Source organism: Ictidomys tridecemlineatus, chromosome 4, assembly GCF_052094955.1.
Source record: "Ictidomys tridecemlineatus isolate mIctTri1 chromosome 4, mIctTri1.hap1, whole genome shotgun sequence".
In the NCBI taxonomy this organism is placed as follows: domain Eukaryota; kingdom Metazoa; phylum Chordata; class Mammalia; order Rodentia; family Sciuridae; genus Ictidomys; species Ictidomys tridecemlineatus.
In genome coordinates, this window is record NC_135480.1 from 174126304 (window position 1) to 174150658 (window position 24355).

Consider the following 24355-nt stretch of genomic DNA (forward strand, 5'->3'; position numbering starts at 1 on the left):
CCATCCTTTGCTCCCCCACTTGTCCTTGACCTATCTAGTCTCTAGCAGTGACATCTGAAAAGGCAGGGAGAATTTAGAGTAGGTATGTTCTTTGCTTCCAGACTAGCTGTATTTGGTCTCAAGGAGACTTAGATTGGTTGTATGATGGGGAGAATTGTGATTGGTGAAGCCCTCTTCCAGTGTTCCTGTGACACTATTTCAGTTGCTTTAGCTGAAGACAAATTTTGTGCACCAGGTGGTCTTCTGACTAACCCACCTATTTGGCTCCCCCTTAAAGCTCCTGCAGCTCTGAACCTTCCCACAACTCTGCGTGAGTGTCAGTGTCTCATGTTGAATTTCCATCTTGACTCATCTGTTTCTAGGCGAAGATCCCTGCAAAGATTTAAATTGGGAACCCAGACCTTGAGAATGTCTGTTGAGAGCATTTCACAGCTTCTGGATAAATGCCTTTCCCTTATTAACCCAATCTGTTTTCCCAGCTATGCCCAGCTAGCTCCTCAGCAGCCCTGCTTTGAGGAAGCTTTCCAACTGGGTGCTGTGCTTTCTTACTTGGAAAAAGCACCCTACCATCTTACCCTGCCCAGGATTCCCAAGGGTCAGATGACAAAAGAAGGTGCATTGTTGTCCACATTAAAAAAAATGTGGTAAAAGAAATGGCCTACCTAATCCCCCAAAGCTAGTCCACTGAGGAGGTCTGATTGTCCTTTGGTTATAAGATATCTGACACTCTGTAGTATAGAATGATGGCAGAAAGAGCTCTATTGTTTACTACTTTTCCCTTTTATTTTCCTCCTTGCTTTTGCTAAAATATGGGAAGGTAGTAAAATACAAAGGTAAGTTGTGGCCAAAGCCATAAGTTCTCTTGTGAAGTTTGAACACTGTAATCATGGATAGCAAATTTGTTGTGTCTCATGTCCTAGACACATCTACTATCTGAGCCTTTGATTTTCTAGAAAGCCCAAACTTCTTAAAAGTAATGAGCTGAATGTGTTTGGTTAGGCAGATGGTCAAGACAAGTTTCTGATAGCTTTCAGAATACCACCTGAGGCCCCAGCCAAGCCCTAGAGCTACTTGTAGGAAGAAGTAGGTTCTTTAGGCAATGTTCTGGCACTGGAAATCTTCTCTAGTCTTGGAAGTGTGAGCTTCTCAGTCTAGGATGCTCAGACCCAAACCCAATGCTCATGGCTCTTCATAGGTGTCTACAGAGGGGGGGGGAGGGAATTCTGATTTAATCAGGCTTCCTTATATTTCTCGTTTTAAACCCTTTACTTCCTTCCTCTGGCCCAAGTCTGGGAAACTCCACAGTAAATTGGCTGTGACTTCCACTGAAATTTGACAGTTTTCAAGTTATTTTTTTTCCTCTGTATTTAGATGTGGTTATAGTTATGCTGTCAGCCCTTATCTTTTCTGTCATCCAGCCAGCTTCCAACTGGGTTAGGAGGTATTTGCTCTGCTGTCAGTATTGGCTGCATAATGAGGTAGATGGGTAAGAAATGGGTTATTTAGCATCTTTTGGAATCTAAATTTTCTTCCTTGGTTGAGGGGGAAGCAGTGTTAATGGAAGAAGGCTGTAGGGAGGCATATGCTGGCTCTGAAATCAGCTCTTTCTGCTCAGGATCTTGGATAAGCTAGAGAGATAATCATTAATTTAAAAGCTTGTTTTATCCACCATATATGACTGCTTGTTCTGCATTGTTGAATCCTAGGATGGCCCCAAAGATTGACTACCTGATTCTGGGCTAAAGGGGCTAGGTTCTGTTATAGATTATTATAAGGAATATTGCAGGGCAGCAGAACTTAATTTGGGCATGCTGGGCAAATCAAACTTACCCACCCAGTGTTGGTCTAAGGAGGAAGAAGGTCTTTTTTATTTGATCTGGCTCAAGGAAGGTAGAAGAAAAATGGCTTCTCTGGGTTGTTACTGGCTGATCAGAGTTCTGTATTGAGGACTTTATGGTTCTCTAGGCTCATAAAGCAATGTTTTTCCTGACCTGTGGGTTGCAGAGTGGAAGGGGTTGTTTCCTATACTTGGCATTTTATGGTCCAGAGCTTCAAGGGTCCCTAGATTATACTTGGACATTAATGTTGTAGTGAACAACTTGAGTGTTCTTTGAAGATAAGGACATTCGATTTCCCAGTGACTCTTAAGTAGAATTGTGGAATTGTTTAGAATTAGAACTACATAAGAACCAACTGTCTGGCAAAAGTTCCAGGGAAATAGGGCTGCTATTATAAAAAAGAGTTGGGAAATGTGGGATCATGAAAACAGCGTCCTGAACCTAGGGCAGCTTTTGGTCAATGTGGTATCATTTTAGGTTACTGAGTTCTGAATTCTGGATTCCCAAACAATCTTTGGTCATAACTTTTGCAGTTGAGTGTCCATCTTAGCTTACCTAGCTTCCCTTCTTTCCCCCTAGTCATTGCCTTGATATGGCTTAAGGGAGTTCTTATTTTCCATTTGGTTCTCTGTTTTTTTTTAGTGACTGTTTGGAAAGAACTAGATCAGATGTGTACTCTGAAAACGTGGCTCCATTTGACGTGAACTGCGCTTGGGCACTTTACCTGTCCTTCAGCTTTTCCAAAGGCTGGCTGCAGATTATATACACACAAAGCAAAACAACCAACCTAGAGCTTGTTTCAGGAGATAGGAAGATTCCCTTTATATTGTGCTCCACCAGTTTCTTGCTGTGGTTTAGTCTCCCTCTGAGACTGGGAGCTCCTCAAAGTATAAGACTCTGTCTTAACAGCTCTATATTCTATAGCTCAGACATGACAGGAGAAGATAAGCAGGGGGAAAGGAAGGAGGGGAGAGAAAGAAGGAAGGAAAAAATGGGGGAGGGGAAAGAGTAGGATCTATATTTAGCGAGAGGGAGAGACACTCACCAAGGGTGTGTGAGTGAGCTTGCTGGCAGGGTTGTGTGTGCGTGAGTGTGCTGGGAAGGGGGTGTGTGCGCCAGCAACGTGCGAGGAGGGCTGGTGCCCTATGGGAGGTTGCAGGCAGGAAGCAGCTGGAGAGGAGGAGGAGCAGCAGCAGGAGCAGGAGCTGCCCTGCTTTCGTCTCAGTCTCAAAGCACGAAATCGATTGAGTTAGAATTCCATATCCAGTTGAAGTTTAGCTGCTGTTGCCTTCAGCAGGCTGGTCATCAGAATCCCCTTGGCAGAGAGGTGTGGACCAGATTGGATTCCTAGATTTGCAGCCAGTCAGACTCCTGCCCCGCCTTCACTGAGGGGATTTTTCTCCTGGGCATTGTTCCTATCATCAACTTTGTGCGGTGGAGCCAGCCAGCTGGGTGAAACTGAGAATAATAGCTTCTTGGCTCTGTTTGTCTGTTGGGCGAGTGGCAGAGCTGTGGCTCAGAAAGTTCATCTTGTGGCTTCTCTGTCAAATCAAGGAATGCTTCTGAATGGATTTCCTCTTAAAGACAGCACTTGCATTCTAAAACTTGAGAATTCATGGTTTTAATTGTGTTTTGTTTTTTCATTTCCTTAACCCTTATTTTGGTTGCAGCAGCAAGGTAAGTGATATTGAATGTCTGATTGACTCTTAACGACAAGCAGGGACAAAAGCAAAGCATTTGTGGGTGGAATATGGAGCAGCCACATTAATTACATAACTGCTTGAGCCAACTTGCTGGTGGGGGTCATTATAATGAGTGAAAAACCAGCATACTCAGCACTGGGGTAGAATATTTACACGCACATGTTTGTCTGCTGATACTCTTGACCATTCATTTCTCCTTGGTACTTTGCTATCCATATACAAACAACCTATCCACCCTTCTGGTTGTTTGCATACTTATATACAATCAATCTTTTTTGCTCTCTCTGTGTCCATATGTGTTTCTGAATTACCTGTTCATTTCCTCTCTTGTGCATGTGTTACATGTAGACAACTAATCAATTCATTTTATGCGAATACAGATAAGCCATCTCTTCCTCTGTGTATATTCATATATAGAGATCATTTGTCCCTTTATGCATATGCATATACTCAGGTAACCTTCCTTTTCTTTTATATATCCAGAAGACCTCTCCATACTTCTTCTGTGTATTCATGATGTGTAGAGGGGTTGGGAGCCTATAACATCCTATCTAAGGTTTTAATTCATCCTCTCATGTGCATATTTCTGTGAACAGGAAAGTCATCTTCTTTTGAGATACTTTGAATTTTCTCAGCCTTGAGTGTGTGCACACATGCATATAGATAATTTGTCTATTTATATCATGCATGTGTGGTGAAAGAGCACTAATTGTAGATTGAAGACCCACTTGTAAATCCTAGCTTCTTTGGTGACCTTGGTCAAGTCTAAGTTAGCCTCTCAAGCTTCATTTTTTTCAACTATGTAATCAGAACAATAATTCTTTCCTCCTGCCCCACAGGGTTGTTGTGATGATAAAAAGAGTGCCACAAAAACTGAAATTTCTAAACGAATATAATCTTTTACTATTATTACATGTCCCTCTAGTGCACCTTTTTACCCAGCTGCCTTGAGATGATGCTGTTGTCTGTGCAAGGTCCCTGAGCCTTCCATGTGAAGGGGTGGCTTCTGTGGAAGTAGCCAGGTTTATACTGTAGTTTTGCTCAGTGTATTTATTGGAAAGAAGCTACCCAGAACTACAGGATATTGAAAATAGTTTTGTGTTGAGAGAAAGAAAAAGTCATCCTTTGCAGGTTGGGGCCTTGATACTTGGTTCTTTGTAGCTTTGAGGAAGACTGAACCTGTCACAAAACAGAAATGTGCTGCTTCTAACTAGGATCAAAGTGAGCAGGTAAAAAGATGAGTGAAAGAAACAGAGCATTCTGCTGCTACTGAGATGACAGTGAGCCTCTAGTACTAGGTTTTGAAGACTCTCCAGTGTCCCCAGCCCCTAACTACTAGACCTGTGTTGTCCAGTGTGGTAGCCCACTGGCCACATGTGACTGTTGAGTACTTAAGGTATACCTAGTACTAGTCTATTTTGAGATGTACTATAAACATGAAATATGTATGAGATTTCAAGGACTTAGTATGAAAAATGCAAATATATGGTAATTTTTTATATTGATTACATGTTGAAATGATATTTTGGATTTTGGGTTAAATAAAATACGAAGATTAATTTTACCTGTTTCTTTTTACTTTTTTATGTGGCTGCTAGAAAATTTTAAATGACATATGTGGCTCATGTTATAGTTCTGTTAAGACAGTGCTTCTCTAGACTCATCATTAGGATAAGGACCAGGGTAGCTTTTCATTCTGGAAGGGCAAATAGGAGCCCCATCACAGCAGCCCTGGGGATGACAGGAACCATGACAGGACCTCTTCCTATAGGTCTCATAAGCTAGAGAGATAACAGCTAATTGACAGTCTGGCAATTTTTGTCCTAAGCAAGTTCCCAAAAAAATTATACGTAAGTATAATTGGAAAGAGATTTCCAACTTAGCTTTATGATGAAAAGGGGTTGTAAGCCATCAATCTAGATGGAAACCTAGAACTTGAAGATAGAATGTTGTCAAATTAGGAGACCTGGATTCTAATTCAATTCTGCAATCAACTCCTTTGTTCTTTCCATGGCCCTGAATTTTCTGTCTGTGACATGTCCTGTGCTTGGGCATGGTAAGTCCCTGTTCCACGCACTGGGAATTCAAAAACAAATGAAGGAGTTTTCTCTGTAATGGAATTCACACCCTCTGTGGGCCCTTAAACAAAAGCCTCCCACCCAGACAGAAACCAGGTGTCATTCTAGGTCAAGGGTTAGAATCTTGGATAAGTGAGCTTTTGAAAATCTAAGAACTCCTGCCCTGCCTAAAGACTTTAAAATTCAAAATTTAGAAAAACACTGTGACAGCCAACCAAAACTTCTCCACAAGACTTGCTATATCCTCCACATTCTGTAGAATGTGGAGGATATAGCAAGTCCTAGGAAATGTGGTACTGAGACCTTGCTAAACTCTTGGTCTAAGACGTTCCCTTCTCACCCTTCATACCTTATACCCTGATTACTTTCTTCTGATGAGATACTTTGTAGGCATTGATTCTTTCCAAAAGATTAACATCCTTAGAGCATCCTTACTTGCTGTGGCCCTAGAAATCTATTCCTCTCACCATTTTTGCCACACAACATAATTGATAAGTGGCCCAGGAATGACCCTGTCCTCTCTTGGGATCCAGAGTTCTTAGCTTGCTGCCTGCTGTTTCACAAATTGAAAGGTTGCTTGATATATGTACATTGAATCCCATTTCGTTCCCAGAGATCCCTTTGTTGTATCCTCTAAACCAAGATTTGGGTTACGGGCAATTTTTGTAAGGACTAGTCACATTCCTAATCATGTTTATTTGATAGATCAGAGAGAATAGTACACAAATAAACCATTTCAGAAAACTTAATTTTTTTCCCCTCTTGGCTTGGTTTTGATAAGCTCATGCTGATAAGATGCATTTAAGGGGTTGACTTTCTGCTCTAATTCTCAGTTTTCTATCATTAAAACTTTAATCCTTTTGATTAATTCATTTTGTTTTGATGTGTTCCCTTTTCAAATGCAGATATTCCTTGAAAGGGCTGCCTTATTTTTCCCAGAATTAGTCATTCCTTAGAAAAAGCACAGAAAAGTCTGGTCATTTCAGAGGTATGCTTGAAATTTGAAGAGCTTACCAGAATGGATAGACCAACAGGAATGGGCAAAGTGACAACACTGAGTACCTTAATGACAACACTGAGTACATAAATGGAAGCTAAAAGGCTTGGTTTGAGCTAAGGCTCAAAAATCTCGTATCTCATCCTAGCTCAAAGCATTACTTCTCTGTGGCCTTACCTTTCCTGGTTTTGCCTCTTACCTCCTTCTACCCCATGGAATTAAATGTTTAAACTTTTTATTACAATTTTGGCAATAACCTAAATCATTTCATATTGTTGTCTATATGTCTCTCACCAAACCTGTCTCTAAACTTTAATATCTTAGAAATATGGAATATAGCTTAATGGCACACCCAAGGTACCCATTTATTTGCATTGACTTGGAGATAAAATGGTTTGCCTCCTTTCCTTGCATTTCTTTGGCGAATAGTAGCAAAAGGAAGCTGGGGAAGAAGGTGGCTTGCACCTCCTGATGCTGAAGGTTGCCTTATCTGCCCATTTTTGGCTTCTGGTATCTATTGAACTCTGATCAAAGTGACTGTCTGATCTTCTAGGCATGACCTCCTTCTCTGCTTTGGATCCTAATGACCTGAATTAGTAAGTGTAGTTCCTTTGGGGGAACCTGTATCCCCAGTAGATGATTCTTAAGTTTAGAGTTCATGCAGGGGCAGTGGCTACCAACTCAGAAGAGGGTTTTATTTGTTTAATGTGGAAGCAAGCATTTTTGTGGCTAGGAGAAGTGCTATGGCAGCTCTAGTTGGAAATATTTGTTAGTGACGTAGAGAACCAAGCAGCTCTCCGTTTAGTCCTTCAGGAGGTCATAGAAAAGTGACTGTACTATTTTCCCTCTGTGTGGCTGGCCAGTGAGTGTTGTGGGTGCTACAGTCTGGGAGTGGACAATGGTCAGACTGTCCAGGAAGCTAGGCCAAGCCTATCTGGACTATTGATCTGAGAGACAGAAGCAGATAGGCCTCAGGTTAATCTGGCCTGAGTTAAAGCAGTAGCAGGAAAGTCAACTTCATTTAGTTCCTGATGAGCTGCCTTATCTGGACCAAAATATGTCTGGCCTTGCAAGATCTGAAAGTGAATTCTGTGTCTCTCCAGCATTAGAAAGAAAAAGCTTGCTTTCTGAAATAATTTTTCCCTTCTTCATGCTGTCAGGCTGCCTAAGGGAGGATAGCAGACCTCCTGACACCTGAATGAGGTGTTGGGAACCAAATGATTTGTTTAAAGTTTTTTGTTTGTTTGTTTGTTTTTCTTTTTTTAATTTTAAAAGGAAATCTTCTATTGGGTGTGATGGTGCACACCTATGATCATAGCAACAACACAAGAAGCTGAGTCAGGAGGACCAAAAGTTCGAGGCCAGTCTCAGCAACTTAGCAAGACCCCGTCTCAAAATTTAAAAAATAAATTAAAAAAGGACTGGGGTAGTAGCTCAGTGGTAAAGCGCCCCTGGGTTTAATCCCCAGAACTAAGAAAAAAAGAAAACATACAAACTTCTACGAGAAAGCAAGATTAACTCAAGGGATAACACTCTGCTGGTGGGATTCCAGGCCCTGCTGCAGATTCTTAAAATGGACTGAGAAAGAAGTCCAGGGCAAAGTAGAAGTCATGGATCAGTCTAATCATACCACTTAGGTAATTTGGATGATTGGCTCGCATATTGGTATCCATGCTTCTTTCACTCTGGGATTTGCCACATCAGTAATAACAACAATTACAGTGCTATACAGTTTACTAAATACCACTTTCTCATTTTAGCTTGCAACATTCCTGTAATTAGCTCTCCTTACAGATAAGGAAACTAATGCACAGAGAGGTCAGGAGTTTAATACAGGGTTACTGGTGAAACAGAGAACCCAAACTCAAGTTTCCTGATTCTTAGTCTAGTAGCACTTGCTCGTGGCCTCATGTGCTTATACACAGAGCTTCCATCTTTGTTTAGGAAACTATCATTCTCTTCTGAGACAAACTTAAAAGACTAGTTGGCAGATCCAGCCCTTGTGGAGCCAGAAAGTTCAGGGCTAATACCAGTGCCAAGAACAAATCAGGGACTCCCAACTCTGCATGAGTGAGAAAAGAAAGGAGTATTTTTGGAAATATAAATTTGTGCTTGTGGGAGGAGAATTTGAGTTAATCCCAGAATTGGAATTTAATCTCCCTAGCCAGCTGGGCACAAGGCCCAAAAGCCAGGAATTGAGGTTGTTGTATACCTAGGGCATCCTCAAAAGCTAGGTTGAGTTGGCCACATTAGAGGTATAGCTGGTCCTGGCTCCTTGAAACCTTGAAGTAAAGCAATAATGGATACCTCACAGAATAGGTAACATTCTTAAATGAGGAATTCCTTTATTAAGTAGAATTCTTAGTGGAGCTGAAGACAAGAAAGAAAGATAGGAAATGGGAATTCATCTAGTTTCTGTCTCTTGGCTCTTGACCTAGTTACTTCCAGAATAAGGAGTCAGCTTTATCTTTATTACAGGTCTTGCAGCTTGTCCTTCTTGTTCCTAGTTTGGGGAAACACAGTGCTTTTAAATTTCAGGCTCACAGACAATAGCTAAAAATGGTGGGTTTTCCTGAAAATGAGTTGCCACAAGAGTAGTCAGCTTATTTCTTTAAGGCAGGTCTTCCCTTTTATGATTAACTTGAATGCTGGAAAAATAAAAGGAGACAAATGTTTAGAAAATTTAGGAATCCAGAAAGATTTAGAAATTCTAGAAAATGGAGAAACCATCTCTGGCCAAAGAACATAGCTCCCATCTTACCCCTCACAGAGTGACCTAAGAACCAGAATATTGAAATCTCACACATTTGTACTTTTCACTCTCTTCCTTCCCTGCATTTTGCACATTCCTAATGAAAAGGAAATGGATGCCATCCCATATAAGATATCTTTGCCTTTATCGTACAGTCTCCAGTGGCTTAGGGTACAGGAGCAAGATAGATTGGTGGAAGGTCTGTCTTCATGTTTTTTAGTTTTTTGGGGGGGAGTCAGAAAGGCATCCTGGAGTCCTCTGTTATGTAAACAACTCCTCCCTTGGCTCATATATTCCTCTCTCCAAGCCAGTCAGAAGGTTAAAACAACCATCGATTATTCAAGCAGTGATAGTGTGTGTGCTCAGCAAAACTTACCATGCTCCTCTGAAGGATCCTCTGTGGACCAGAAAAACTGAGCCTGGATATGTTTCAGCTGCACCAAGCAGTTAGGAACTATTAAGCAGAATTAAAAAACACCAGGTTGAGCTTGAGTGCCCTTCATCCTCAGTTGTGAACCGATCATATGTATGCTTTTCGCTGGTTGCCTCTCTAGATCCAAACATGCTAAATGCTACCTAGGTTCTGGTCAGTGACAGTGCCCATACTGTACCACCTTATTCTGGAATTAAATATAAAAATGCTTTTTTTTCCCTCCAAGTTTAAAATACTTGCCATGATCCTTTTTCCAAGTTAAGATTGTTATCCCTAAACAAAGGGAAAACACTTTATGCTATAATCACAGGCAGGAGTGAACCATTGAGTAGCAGAGTCTTCACCAGAATAACAAAATGAAAGAGAAAGAAACATTCCATGTCCTTGTCTCTCATTGTGTGTGATTTGAGTGTTTGGAGTTATGTATCTGTTTGTTCATTCCTGAACCAGACTCTAGTGCTGAATTTTATGAAGGTTCAAATAAGCAGTCACTCATTTATACTATCTCATCTACCTTCCAGTAGCTTGTCTTGGTACTGATACCTTTCGTACTTGCCCAGAACACAAAAAAGACTTGATTTAATTTCTTATCAGAATTTGAAGGGGAAGTCAAGGAGAGAGAACTGATTGCCTACAGTCTTTAAGGCCAAGTTTGGTAGGCAAGTCAGTATTGATTCTTACAGTCTTAGAACATAGTGTTCTTATTCCTCTTTAACAGTTTGATTCTGATTGAAATTATCCTGCTGCTTTCTGATCTGAGTGCACTATTTTCCTTTTTCACTAGCTACAGGATAAGTGTCAAGCCAAGATCCAGGGGTATGTACCAGGTTTGGAGGCCGCACATGAGGTCAATCCAGGTATCACTGTGGGCTAAGCCCAAGCCATCAGCCAACAATAATTGCTAGAAACAATCCAAAAAGAGCAGACAGGCTGTTGCCTTCCAAAGCAATCTGTACTAAGCTTCCTGACGAGAAATAAGGAGAAGAAGCAGAGAATCAATCCCTTCAGACTCTGAGAAAGAAAATGAAGCGATTATTGCAAGAGTCAGAGGAAGAAATCATGGTCACCTTGGGACCTTCCTCCAGGCTTCCCCCAGATAAGGCTAAGGCAGAGACTCTGTGTGGCATCAAGAGCAAGTCCTCAGGCCCTACTGGATCCTTACCAGAGGACAGCTCCCTACTTGCATGCTGTGGGTCAGCAGCCTCAGCCATTGGTGGAGATAGAGATGGGGACTTGGCCCAGCTTTGCAGCTTTGGACAACAGGCCAACAGCCAACTTCCTCTGGGCTCTACAGGTTGTGTTTCAGGGTCTGGTTCTCAGGACCTCTCATCTGCCAACTTTACCACAAGTTACCAAGTGCCCTCAGAGAGGAACCAAGCCAAGCCCCTTTCATCCAGAGGCTCTGTCCAAGGTTGTAACCGTGAACGGCGAGAACCTTTGGGGGATGTAGTAGAATATATCATCAGAGAGCTGCAAGGCATCAGCCGTCTCCAGACTGAGATTGCTGAGCTTCAGCAGCACTTGAGCCAAGTTCGGGGCTCAGTGGATGAAGTGTCTAGCTGTGTAGACTCTGTACTCAGTGAAATAGAAGGCTTGCATGTTGGCAGCAGTTCCCTGGCTAAGGTGTGTGAGGGGGAAAAGGCCCAGGAACCCCATGTGGAAAAAAATAGTGAGGAAGCCATGCTTTACCTGTATGGACTTCCTGAACAAGATGGGGAAAATACTATGGAACTGGTGGATAACTTCCTAGCCAGACACCTGTGTATAAATGGAATGCAGTGCAACAGATACATCAAAGAGGCTTATAGGGCAGGCAAAGCCCCTGCCCCTAGGCCCACTGTGGTGAAGCTTGCCCATCTAGAGCATAGAGACTTCATCTTGCAAAAATCCATCCTTCTGCAAAGTGCAGGGGTTCAGGTTGCCACCAGAGAAGAACCAAGCTGGACACAGGACTATAAGAATCCCTTGAAGGAGTCTTTATCCTCTTTTCAGCAACTTCAGGATCACAGTAGGAATTCTTTAAATAAGAATAAACCAGTTCTTCAGATGAAATCAGGGGACAGAGAACCTATAACAGGATCAAATCAGATGAAATCTCAGAACCAACATAGAGAACACCAGATTCCTAAGCAGCAAGACCCTTGCTTCCTAATGAAGAATAATTTATCAGAGCAAAGTAATGTGTCTAAGTTAGGGGATGAAGTAAAAGGAACATTAGGAACATTCCAGATTTTCAGTGGCACCTGTGGTGAACTGTCAGGGAGAGAGGCTTCTTTGTCTCCTCTCCATCAACTTGAGAAACCTTCTCTAGTGTTAATCTCAAAAGAGGAAGATAACAGGAAATCCCAGTCTTTCAAAGAGTGCAGCCAAGAACTTGAAACCTGTAAAGTAGCGAAATTAGAAAATGATTGCAGCCATAAAAATGAGGTCAGCAGCTGCCTGTCACTCTCTGAGTTGCTGAAGACAGAGAGGATAAATACAGAGGACAAGCTTCTGAGTTGTGAAGCTGGACTTGATATTCTGAGCTCAAAGCAACTAGAGGACCTTTTGGCAGACAAGTCCAGAAAGTTTGCAACTCTAAGCTCTGATAGCATGATGGAGGAAATGATCATAGGGCCTGAAACTTTCAGCAACATGGTTCATATTGATCTGAATGAAGAGGAAGAATGTGCTGCTCGGGTCCTTAAGGATGTCTTTGACAAGTCCTCTTGTGTTCTGGGTGGCTCCCAGGAGGATGAGGATGTGGAAATTAAGTTTCACACAACGAAGCTAGGCCGAGCAATTCACCACTTTCGTTCAGCTCTGCAGGGAGTATTTCAGAAGCTGGAAAACAGTGGGTCCATTAGTCTTGAGGACCTGGAAAGTAATGAGAGTGGTTCTCAGTCAGAGAACAGTGATCGACTTCTTGGGACAGTGAATTCTGGATGTCCCCAAGATTGCTCCATAGAGAGCCCTGGGAGTCAGGGTAGTGAAAGTTTGCTCAGTATGATCTCTGGAGGATTGGGCATCTCTGCACAGGAAGACCAAATCCCTCAAGACCCAAGCAACTTTTCTCTTGCTTCTAATAACTCACCTCTTGCTTATTCATTGCCCACTATTGCTCTGGCCCCGCATCTGGGAAGTGAGACTTGTTCCTGGCCTGAATCTCCCAAGCAAGACAGACTAAGCCTGGAGCAAGTGTGTGCAGAGACCATTTACCTCAACAAGTGCATCAATAATTTTAAAAATGTTCTAAGAGAGAAAAGACTGAGGCAGAAAAAACTTTTGCACGAGCTAGTACAAAAGGCAAACCATCTCTCGGTAGAAGACATGCCCTCAGGTATTCTGAGTCTCTATGTAATGATTTCCCAGCGGGCTCCATATGGATCCTTCTGGACTGCATGGGGTCTATCGTGGTGGTGGGTTCACCAAGTAACAGGGAGGTCTAAACTATTGGAGTCAGTCCTTAAGCTAATCTCGTGGGAATTGGAGTGAAAGAGGTTTCTGTAGCAATAGGAATTAAGTTGGGGTGTTTTCAGTTTGTTGGGTGGATTGTACCTTTACTAAAAGGGCAGATGTAGTTTACAGCTGCAGGACTTTTAGGATATTCAGGTGTAAAGTACACATGGGAGTGAGAAACAAGAGAAGGGGATGAGACATATTGTTCAAAGGCACTAGAAGGGCCAAGAAAGAATCCTGTGTTGTGTCTTCAAATTATTCTCTGTGGTTTTCTGGTTGAGATAAGATTGTCATTTCCTCAGCACCCAATAGGGCTTCTCTACATCGTAGGTCCCTGTAGTAGTTTTTGAATTCTATCCTGCCTTTTTCCTAAGTATCAGCTTTACAAAACAGAACTTTATTTCCTTGGAATGGCCAGGAACTGCTTATACTTCTGACCCTGTGTAAGGGCCCTACTGCCCTCTATGGATCATATTCCCTTTTCTCCTCCTCCAGGTAAAGATTGCTTACCTGAGAACTGGAGAATAGAATGGTTTTCAACTATAGGGAATAAGAGAACCTTTTCTAGGTAGTATGGAGATATGTTGCTTTAAAATTTCTTCTTCTAATCAAAAATTAAATATAACCAAAGAGCATATGCTGTATTCAACCAGTTTTAAATGTAAGTGGAGTTGTCCTTGTTTGCATATAACCTGATTAATTTTCCTAAGGCAAAATTAAAAGTATGAGGCATGTTGGAAAAGGTGTGAGGGAAACAGGCACTCCTGCAGGGCTGGTGGGATGGGAGTGTAAATTGGTCTAACCTCTAAGGAAAGCAATGGGCAAAATTCATCAGCATTACACACACACACACACACACACACACACACACACACACACACACACATATATCTCCTTTGTGCCCTAAGCCCCACTTTCAGGAATGTAACCTGCAGATACATGTTCACATGTGGAAGTGACATATGTACGAGAGTATTTTTGAAGCATTATCTTTAATAGCAAGGATTAAGAACAACCTAAGTGTTCATTAAATACTAGTTAAATAAATTATTGGCATATCCAAACAATGGAATACAGTATCATGTAGCTATAAAAGGAACGAGGTAGCTCTTGACTCAAATGAAAAAATATCTAAGGTATCTTGATGTGAAAAGCATAGAGCAGAACAGTATGTATAAGATGCTTTCATTTGTATAAAAAGGGGAAGGAAAGAAACACACACCCCCATAGTGTCTGCTTGTAGTGTATGTATAGAATATCTAAGGAAAGATACAAAAGAAACTCTTGCATCACTTAACAACAGGAATACATTCTGAGATATGCATTGTTAGTTGATTTTTTGTCATTGTGTGAACATTATAGTGTCCTTACATAAACCTGGATCATATAGTTTACTATACACCTAGACTGTTATTAACTGAGATGTCATTATGTGATGCATGTCTGTGTATGGTTGATCATGGGAAAGGTATTAGAGGAGAAAACAAATGAGATGGAATGGATTTTTCACTGTACATCCTCTTATATATATTTTAGAACTTAAATCATATGAATGTAGTACTCAGTTATAAAGTTAAATTAAGAAAATCATATTACTCTTCCTTTCAAATATCCCTAGAGCAACTCCTTACAGCTGTCCAACAACAACAACAACAACAACAACAACAATGTCTAAATTCCTTCACTTGGCATTCAAGGTTACTAAAATTGGTATATACATTTTCAGGCATATCTCCCATTATTCCCCTATATAATTCCTAAAAGGAAATTTTACTGGCTTACAAATTTGCTTTGTTCTTTCTGTTCTCAGCATATTCACAGATATATGCTTCCTTCTAACATAAGGTACTGTGTTTACCATTTCAGCCTAGCAAAAGTTACTTATTCTTCAACACAACAGCCAAAACATCACTTCTTCCAGAAAGCTCTCTGAAATTTCATTGCTGTAAAGGATCTCTCTTCTTAGCTTTATAGCCTATTTTGTCCAGGCAGTAATTCCTTACAAACTCCTTAAAGCTTGGTGGGAGCTGATACTAGCATGAGCATCAAGGGTACTTGTGTCTGACTCTTCAGTTTGGAAATGCCCTTTCTGGCCTGACATCCTGTTAGGTGATGCAGGAGCTTGTGGTACCTGAGGTAAGCAGATGGTGATAGCAGTGGTGATGATGAAAAGGAGATTTGGGAAGCACCACTGAGAAAGCAAGTCAGGTCAGGCATGGTGGTTCATGCCTGTAATCCCAGCAACTCTAGAGACTGAGGTGGGAGGATCTCAAGTTTGAGTCCAGCCTCAGCCTTCAGGCCTTGTCTGAAAATAAAATTAAAGGGCTCAGAATATAGATCAGTGGTAGAGCACCCATGGATTCAATCCCCAGTACCGAGAGGTGAGAGGGCAGAGGGAGGCAAGCAAGATGTGGTAATAGTCTGAGGTCTACAGAGGGAAGGCTGGAGGGAGTGTCATTATTTATTTACTACATACATCCCTTCCATAACCCTTCCATGCTGGTTTGGTTCTGACTTTAGCACTGTTCCATAGAGCAGGGTAAGCTTACAGACCAGGCTCTCACCAACATACTCCTTTTATAGATTTCACCAGAACATTTTCCATAACCTAGTAAACTGATTCAGAATCACAGTGGCTGCTAACCATGACAAAGTATTTGATAAATCAGCTTTCTCCACTGCAATATTTGAGACTTTTTAGGGCCCAAGTTTACTAGTTGTAAGCTTATCATTAAGTTGAGTTCTTATTTTTCATCTTTTTTTGTGTGTGCTTAGCATTGTTTAAGTACTTACCTGTGCTTTCCATTCCTGCCAATCCACCAGAGTAGCTGGTCAAGAGCACCAGATGACCACCATATTGCCAAAGTGAGGGTTCATTTTCGATCCTCCTTTTAAGCAGTCAATCAGCAACTTGACACAATTGATGATGTCCTTCTTTTTATTGTAAGACCTTTTTTGGTGGGGGAGGGGCAGTACCAGGGATTGAACTCAGAGGCGATCAACCACTGAGCCACATCCCCAGCCCTTTTTTGTATTTTATTTAGAAACAGGGTCTCACTGAGTTGCTTAGTGCTTTGCCATTGCTGAGGCTGGCTTGGAACTTGCAATCCTCCTGTCTCAGCCTCCTGAACCACTGGGATTACAGATGTGTGCCACAGTGCTCAACCATTGTTTTTATTTTTTAAACAATAGTCATCACAATTAGAATGAAGTAGAACACAGAAGTTTTAAATTTTGATGAAATTCAATTTATCCATTTTTTCTTGTGTTGATTAAAATTTTTGTGTTGTTATTTAAGAGACCTTTGTTTAATCCTTAGTTACAAAGATTTAATCTTTCTTTTCCCCCTGAGAGTTATATTTAATTAGAGCAGGGTATTAGCTATTATATTTAGATCTGTGATCCATTTTGAGGGGTTTGTGTGTGTGTGTGTGTGTGTGTGTGTGTGTGTGTGTGTTTTGTAAGGTAGGGGTTCATCCTCATTTTTTGTGCCTATGGATATTTAGTTGCCCAGCATGGTTTGTAGACAAAGACCATCTTGCTTGGGGCTATAGCTCAGTGGCAGAATACTTGCCTAATGTGCATGAAGCAATGGATTCAATCCCCAGTACTATGAGAGAGAGAAGGAAAAAAAAAAAAAAGAAAAAAAGACTTTCAATTCTATTCCATTGACTTTCATTCTCTTGCCTCAGTTCTTTCTCAGTTTTCAAGAGATTGAACCCGGGCTCCACCCAACCCTTTATTTTATTTTGAGATGGGATCACTAAGTTCCCTGGGCAGGTCTCAAACTTGTGATCCTCCCGTCTTGGCCTCCCAAGAGGCTGGAGATTGCAGGTGTGCACTCAATGCCCAGCAAGTTCTTTCTTTTTGAAATGACTTCTTTATTTAGCTTTCATAATGCTTCTCTGTCTTTGTTTTCTTTCACCATTATTCATTATCCCTTTTTAGTTATGTTTGCTAATCCTTGCTCATCTCTTCAACCTTGTAATATCCCTGGCTTCAATCCTGCCTTATTTTATTCATACTCACTTCCTAATTGATAATACTCCAATCCCTAGAGCTTCATAGGCATACTGAATTTATGTGTCCAGCTCATACGTCTTCCATAAATACCAGACTCCAAACCTATGTAACATTCCCATTTTTATGTAAGTAGGCGTCTCAGATTTCTTTTTCCCCAGTTCTCTTCTTTTCCTGTAGGCCTTCCTTACCAGTAAAGGGCAAAGTCATTCCTGACTTTTTTTTCCCCCCTTCACAACCCTCATCCAATTCAGTCTTCTCTGCCTTTAAAAAAAAAATCCTGAATTTTGCCACTATTTCTGCCACTATTATCCTTGTCCAAGCCACTATTTTCTCTCAGATTATTGCCGTTGTCTAAATGGTCTTCCTTTTTCTGTGCATGCCCCTCTCCAGTAATTTTTACAAAACATAAGTCAGATCATATTACTTCTCTGCTCAAAACCTTCTAGTGATTTTATGTCTCACTTATTTTCTTCTACTTTAATAAAATCTTCACTCAGGATGAAAAACAAAGTTCTTCTAAGGGCCCATTTGAACTGACACTTTATTGCAAACTTGCTGTTCCTCACAACAATTATGGTCTCACCTCAGGCTTTGCACTTGATTTATGTTCTGCCTGAATACTTTTCTCCTAATACTCTGTGATTTCCTTACTCATTTCCTTCAAGTCTCTGCTTAGATGTAATCTTATCAATGAGATAACATTTAATAAAATTTTAATACCAACTCTTAACATAGTCATCAGGAGCCATTATCTTTTTTCCCTTACCTGAATTTTTTATCACAGCCTTTATCACATGTGACATAGTATATATTTATTTCTTTTGGTGACAGAAACTAGAAATGGAACTAGAAATGCCTGTTTTGAATTTTGGCTTTGCCACTTGCTGTGACTTGGGGCAAGTTTCTTAACCTCTCTGATCTTCAGTTTAATCAATAATAATAACAAAAATGGAAATAGTAATATTATTTACTCAGTGGGGTTGTTGTGAGAAATAAATGCATTTACTAAGATAAAATTAAGTGTCTGGTTAGTGTCACCTACCATCATATTTATCATCGGCACTTACAGTTTGCTCCTTCTACTTTAATAAAATCTTCTTAAGATCTGGGAATATTTTTAGTTACTGTTGCATCACTAGCACCAAGAACACTGCCTAATGTGTACTAGGTTCTTAGTATTTAAATTCTTGCAATAACCCTGGGAGGTAGCTGTTCTTACCTTCTTATAGATAAGGAAAAATAGGTTCAAATAAGTTGAGTACCTCAAGTCTTTGACTCCCAAGTCCAATGGAGTTAAGATTGTTTTATTGGGCATATTGGTAGAAGTGTGGGTGAGCAACTATGTCAATTTTTCATAAAATGGATTAACTAGAAGAGTGAGATTACTTGTTGGAGTTAGGGATTTTTTTTTTTCAAAGCAATTGTTCTATAGATGTTATAACTTAAAATGAAAAATAAATCTGAGTGGGAAGATCCTAAGGCATTTTAGGAAATGAAGAAGCACAAAATTATTATTAACAAGAAAAGTGTTTGTTTGTCCAATGGTTGGGACAAACTGAATAGCTAGGATGGCAGTTCCTTGGGTTCTGGAAAATGGTACAGGACATTGATGAACAGATTTATATTTTCTCTGTCTTTATTTTAGTTTATGTTTTCTAAGTCCTAAAATATGCAGGTTTCTTTTACAACATTCAAATGCCAAAAGCTGTGATTATCTCTCAAGCTATAAAGGTAAAATCAGATGTATAATGCTTGCTCTCAAGAAGTTTTGCTCATAAGAAGTTCTCAAGCCTGACATGATAGCTCCATGTAATCCCAGTGACTTGGAAGGCTGGAACAGGAGGATTATAAATTGGAGGCCAGCCTAGGCAACTGAGCAAGACCCTATCTTAAAAAAAAATTAAAGGTCTTGGGATGTAATTGAGTGATAGAGTGCCTTTGAATTCAGTCCCCAGTACTGAAAGAGAAAAAAAGTTCTCAAGAAGTTCACAGTTGTCAAGAAATATAAAGGAAGATGTTTATATAGACAACTGCAGTAAAGATAGTATTGACAACATACTGTCACAGAAGTGCACACAGAGTACCATGGACACACAGTGGAGAGTCTTCTAATTCTGCCTTTTTGAGGAAGGCAGATAAATTTCATAGAAGTATTAATATTTGAGCTAACTCTTATAAAGAGTTAAGTACTGGTCTACTCAGTAGACATGAGGGGTATGAAAGGTAGATGTGCAGGATGTTAAAGATATGATGGGCAATGGGTGGGACACATGAAAAAGAACGGAAGAAAAGTAGGTTAAATTAGTAGGGAAAGTACAAATGTTGAAGCATATTATGAGCTATAGTAAAGCCATTGATGCAATTAAGCAAAGAAAAAATGTGATATAGGCCAGCCATGGTGGTGCGTGCCTATAATTCCAGCAGCTTGGGAGGCTGAGGCAGGAGGATCACAAGTTTAAGCATAGCTTTAGCAATTTAGCAAGACCCTGTCTCAAAAATTAAAAGGGCTGGTAAAGTGCCCCAGGGTTAAATTTTTGGTATTAAAAAAAGGGAAAGAAAATAAAATGTTATCTGGATATGGTGGCATATACCTCTGATCCTAGCTACTTGGAAACTGAGCAGGTTCAAGGCCTGGCTTTAAAAAATAAAAAAGGATGGGGATATAATTCTGTGGTAGAGTGTCTCTAGGTTCAATCCCCAGTACAAAAAGAGAGAGGGAAGGAGGGAGAGGGAAAAAAGGCAGTGTGGAGTATGGATTAGAGAGGAGCAAGTCACTGGACAGGGAGGTCAGCCTGGGATGTCTTCTTATAGATAATAGACAATGCCAATCTAGACTAAGGTAGTGGCAGTTTGGAATGAAGAGACGGAGAGAATGTCAGAGATATTTAAGAGGTAGACTATAGACGGCTGAGTGATTGACTGGATAGGGATAGGGTGGAAAGAGAGGAATCAAGTGTCTGGCTGAGAGGTCTTAGGTCTCAGATACAGGAGGAGGAATTTAGAAGTGGAAAATGTAAATTTAGTATTTGGACATGTTGAATTTGAACTAAGCATGGGATATCCAGGTGCTATTCAATAGGCAGTTGTTAAAGTGCTGGGATAAGGTAGGGATCTGAAGGTTAAGTATAACTACTTTAAGAAGTAGAAGAGAGATCTTACTAGTGAGATGGAAGGAACTTGTCAGGTGATACTGAGAACTCAGTTGAGGTTAAAAATCTGCATTTATTTGCTCTGATTCTCATCAGTATTTTAGTAGAATTTGTCTAGGCATGATATTATAAATACCAATAAGAAGGATGAGTAGAACTTAGCTACACTAGGGGGGCTTGAACTCTTGCTTGGGTGGGCATTAGGGAAGTCCTTACAGTGCTATTTAAGGTTGATGGAACAGAATGAGTAAATATGTGGCATTTTGAGTATGTGACCATTTGGGAAACAAGGCAATTACATTATAGTAAGCTTCTATGATGTCAGGAAGGGAGTGGGGGAGAATCAAATCATGGGAGACTTTGCTGGCCTTGTCAACTGATTGGATTTTATTCTGTAGGCATTATGGGGAAATATGGGGGAATAGGATTCAACCAAAATAACTTTGACATGATGTGAAAAATGTATTTAAGACAGTGGAGGAGGAAAGAAACATTTCCAATTTGAGTCATAGGGTCAGTTAAAGTGTTCCATGCCTAATTTTTCTTATTCAAAGGGAACAGAATATATATACTGGGGAGAGTGGGATGTAGATGTGGAAGAGATATGTCCTTGGTGCAAGAAGTGTCATTCTGCTACACTGTTCTGAAGGCTTCCTAGTCTTGAATTCATTCTTCTATCAGGACATGGTACATATTGGGTCATCATAAATAGCTTGAAAATTTGGGAACTATGAATTAGTTTTTTGGTTTCTCATTTTCACTAGTGATGTGATATCAGTGGGTCTTGAAAAGGAAGCGGGAAAATGAGGAGAGCTGATGGGCCCCAGTGGATGGACTGCTGTTATTCTTTTCTGTTGTTATTTTTGTGGTACTGCAAGTTGAACCCAGAGCCTTGTGCATGCCAGGCAACTGCTTTACCACTGAGCTATATACTCAGCCTTTATTTTGAGACAGGGTTTTACTAAGTTGCCCATGTTGACCTTAAACTTACAAAACTCCTACCTCAGCCTCTCAAGTAGCTGGGGTTACAGGCATGTGCCATTGTGCCTGGTTTGAAATTTTTTTGTTTGTCTTAGAGAGCTCCTCTCAGTGGCAGAGACTTCTATTTACAAAGAAAACATTGTGGATGATGAAGCTCTTAAGAAGCAGTTCAGATTCTTGTTCTCCCCTACCCTTTGCATAGTGTTATAAGACATAACCTCAACAGAAAAGGCTGTCAAGAAAATGTTTAGATGGTTACAGTCAACAATTGAAGCACCATGCAAAAGAAGAGGTAGGAACAATGGTGACCATATGATTCAAGTTTCCTACCCAAGATCAATGTGAGTCATGGAGAATACTTTCTACCAGGAAACACTAGTTTGTTTTGTTTTTTTTTTTTTTTGGATTTTTTTTTTTTTTTTGCTGCTGTCATCCCTTTCAGGAGTTACCTGTGTTAACTTGGACAGATTACAGAAACTGTTGTTGGAGGAAGTCCCATATAGGATCAGCTGGGTAAGCTGGCATCATTCCCTCTCAGCTGATGGACTCTGTTTGTTTCGTTCATCTTTTTGTTTCCATTGTCTATCTAGAACAGCCACTAGAAGAAGTTAATGATAAATGTTCAGATAAAATGGATGTTGACACACTAAAACTGAAACTGTTCTAGTCTGTTTGCTTATGTTTCCCATGCTTTTGGAGTCATGTCCCAAACTGCTATTGACCAAATAAAGCTTATGCCATCAACTTGCTATATTCCAAGTTGTTGGCACTGAATGTGATACACAGGACAGAAGCAACAAGAGAGTACATCAGTAATTCCCCCAAATCTCCTCCAGATCGTACTCTGACCCTGCCAGGAAGAAGGATTAGTGCTGTCACCTGGGCAATGAAGCCAGAAGGGCAGATCACATTCACACTCTCAGGGGTCCCCAGCTGGTGAACACCAGGGCAAAACCTAGTGGGAACAGAGCAAAGTAGACACACTTGAAAAAAATCTCTAGAATTTATTTACCTGTATACCTGTCCTCTGAAGAATGCTTATATGGGGCCTATACACACAATTGTGAGAAAGCTCTCATGAGCAATTTAGAAACTAAGGAAACCAAAGCACCCTAAACAAGGCATAACCTTTTATTGTACCTTGACTCCAGCTAGGGCCCATTTCTGACAACTTAGGATCATTCTGGTTATAGTTGTGCCCCAAATTACACTTTTTACCTAGTCTGAGCAGGAAGGACTCAGAAATAGAAAACAGTTTTATAAATCTTAATCTGTATACTGTCTTTACATCAGGAAGCTCCATGTGTGGCCTAGAGGGTGCTGAAGTCCCTGATGATTAGAAAGGGAATAATCTTTGGACATTATTTGTCTCCTATTATATTTTGCTTGAGTCTTTCTGAAAGTGTCCTTTTCCTTTGAAAGTATTGTTCTGGGCTGGGTACAGTGGTGCACACCTGTAATACTAGCAGTTGTGGAGCCTGAGGCAGGAGGTTCACAAGTTCAAGGCCAGCCTCAGCAACTTAGCAAGACCCTGTCTCAAAAAATAAAAAGGACTGGGGATGAATGTAGTTTAGTGGTAAAATGTCCCTAGGTTCACTTCCTGGTACCAAAAACAAAAAAAAAGAAAGTAGTTTTTCTGGATTTGATAAATTACCAGATCTGGGGTTATAGTAATCTTCCAGATTGCTGCAACTTTTTGCCACCCCCCTGACCAGCGCGGGCAGCTGAATTAAGATCGCTGGTGAGAATCTGCAGGGACAGAAAATAAAACACAGACATAACTTACCTTTACATAAGCTTCAGGATGGCTTCCCTGGCTCTTGGCCTCAGGCTCCCCAAAAGGGAGAGCAAGAGAAAGTCATGAGAGGCTGACAAGAGAGAGGGAACACTTTCAAAAGTGAGGTTTTATCGGGGGAGATTCTTATTCTTAGAAAATTCTATCTAAAAAAGACCAGAAGGAGCAAGACTACAAGGGAACAGGTGAGTGTAACTCAACTCTAGAGGCACGCCCCACAAAGAGAACCTCTTTACTATGGGGTGAGGGACAACTGAGTCACGAGTCATGGCACTACAGTGCCAGACTACAGTGATCTTTCAGGTCCCCTTGGCAACAGGACTGGAAGGCATGGTTACTCAAGGTAGCTCCCCTACAACTTTTGTTAGGATAACAGCCAATTAGTGCCTCAGGGTCTCTACCCTTTTAGCATCTTGGTTCTGACCTTGACCCCAGGCCATACCTTGGTCTCTCTTAATTTAAAGGGTCTAGGAAAACAGGTTAGGGCTCACTGGACAAATGCATGACCAGCTCTGAATTGCCAAATGGAAAGGGCTCAGCCATCAGGCCTTGGGGATTTGAGGACTTATTCCAGATCCAGAGTAAGCTCACATGGCTTTGTAGGACTCAGTAGCTCAGATAGTCTGTTGGAATAGTTCTTGGTAACAAACCTGGTCTTGTGGCCCTGGCAATCCTGACCCTGAATGCAGACCACTTTGCAAAGGGGAAAACAACAAGTGGAATCCTCAAGCAGACTTTGTTGTTTGGTTTAAGTAGTCTCTAGGATGTTCAAATTAAAATAAGAAGCCATACTGGGCACAGTGGTATACTTCTCTAATTCCACTGGTTCAGGAGGGTGAGACAGGAGAATTGCAAGTTCAGAGTCAGCCTTGGCAATTCTGTGGGACTCTAAGCTACTTAGTGTGATCCTGTCTCAAAATTAAAAATTAAAAAGGGCTGACGATATAGTGGTAAACTGTCTCTGGGTTAAATCCCTAATCTCCCCCCCATTCCCCCCCCCCAAATACATAAAAACCAGAGGCTGGCAAACAAAGGTGGTAAAAATTCTGAGACCCAGGGCTGGGTCAGTGGTAAAGCACTTGTCTCACGTGTGCAGGGCACTGGGTTCGATCCTCAGCACCACATAAAAATAAATAAAGATAATTTTTATTCATCTACAACTAAAAAA

General features: G+C 40.8%; 1 protein-coding gene across 29 annotated transcripts in view; it reads left to right on the forward strand.

Annotated features, from left to right (window-relative positions):
* Window positions 1–24355, forward strand: part of Unc13b (unc-13 homolog B) — a 197976-nt gene that overhangs the window by 138149 nt on the left and 35472 nt on the right. For 2 of the 29 annotated variants that reach the window (XM_040285993.2, XM_040285994.2), the window contains exons 1-2: window positions 3046–3515; window positions 10586–13120. The exons of the other annotated variants lie outside the window; for them this stretch is intronic. In XM_040285993.2, coding sequence (XP_040141927.2) covers window positions 10825–13120 — 2296 coding nt within the window. In that variant the 5' untranslated portion in view covers window positions 3046–3515; window positions 10586–10824. Of the gene's footprint in view, window positions 1–3045; window positions 3516–10585; window positions 13121–24355 lie in introns of those variants that run through there. 29 annotated transcript variants of the gene reach the window in all.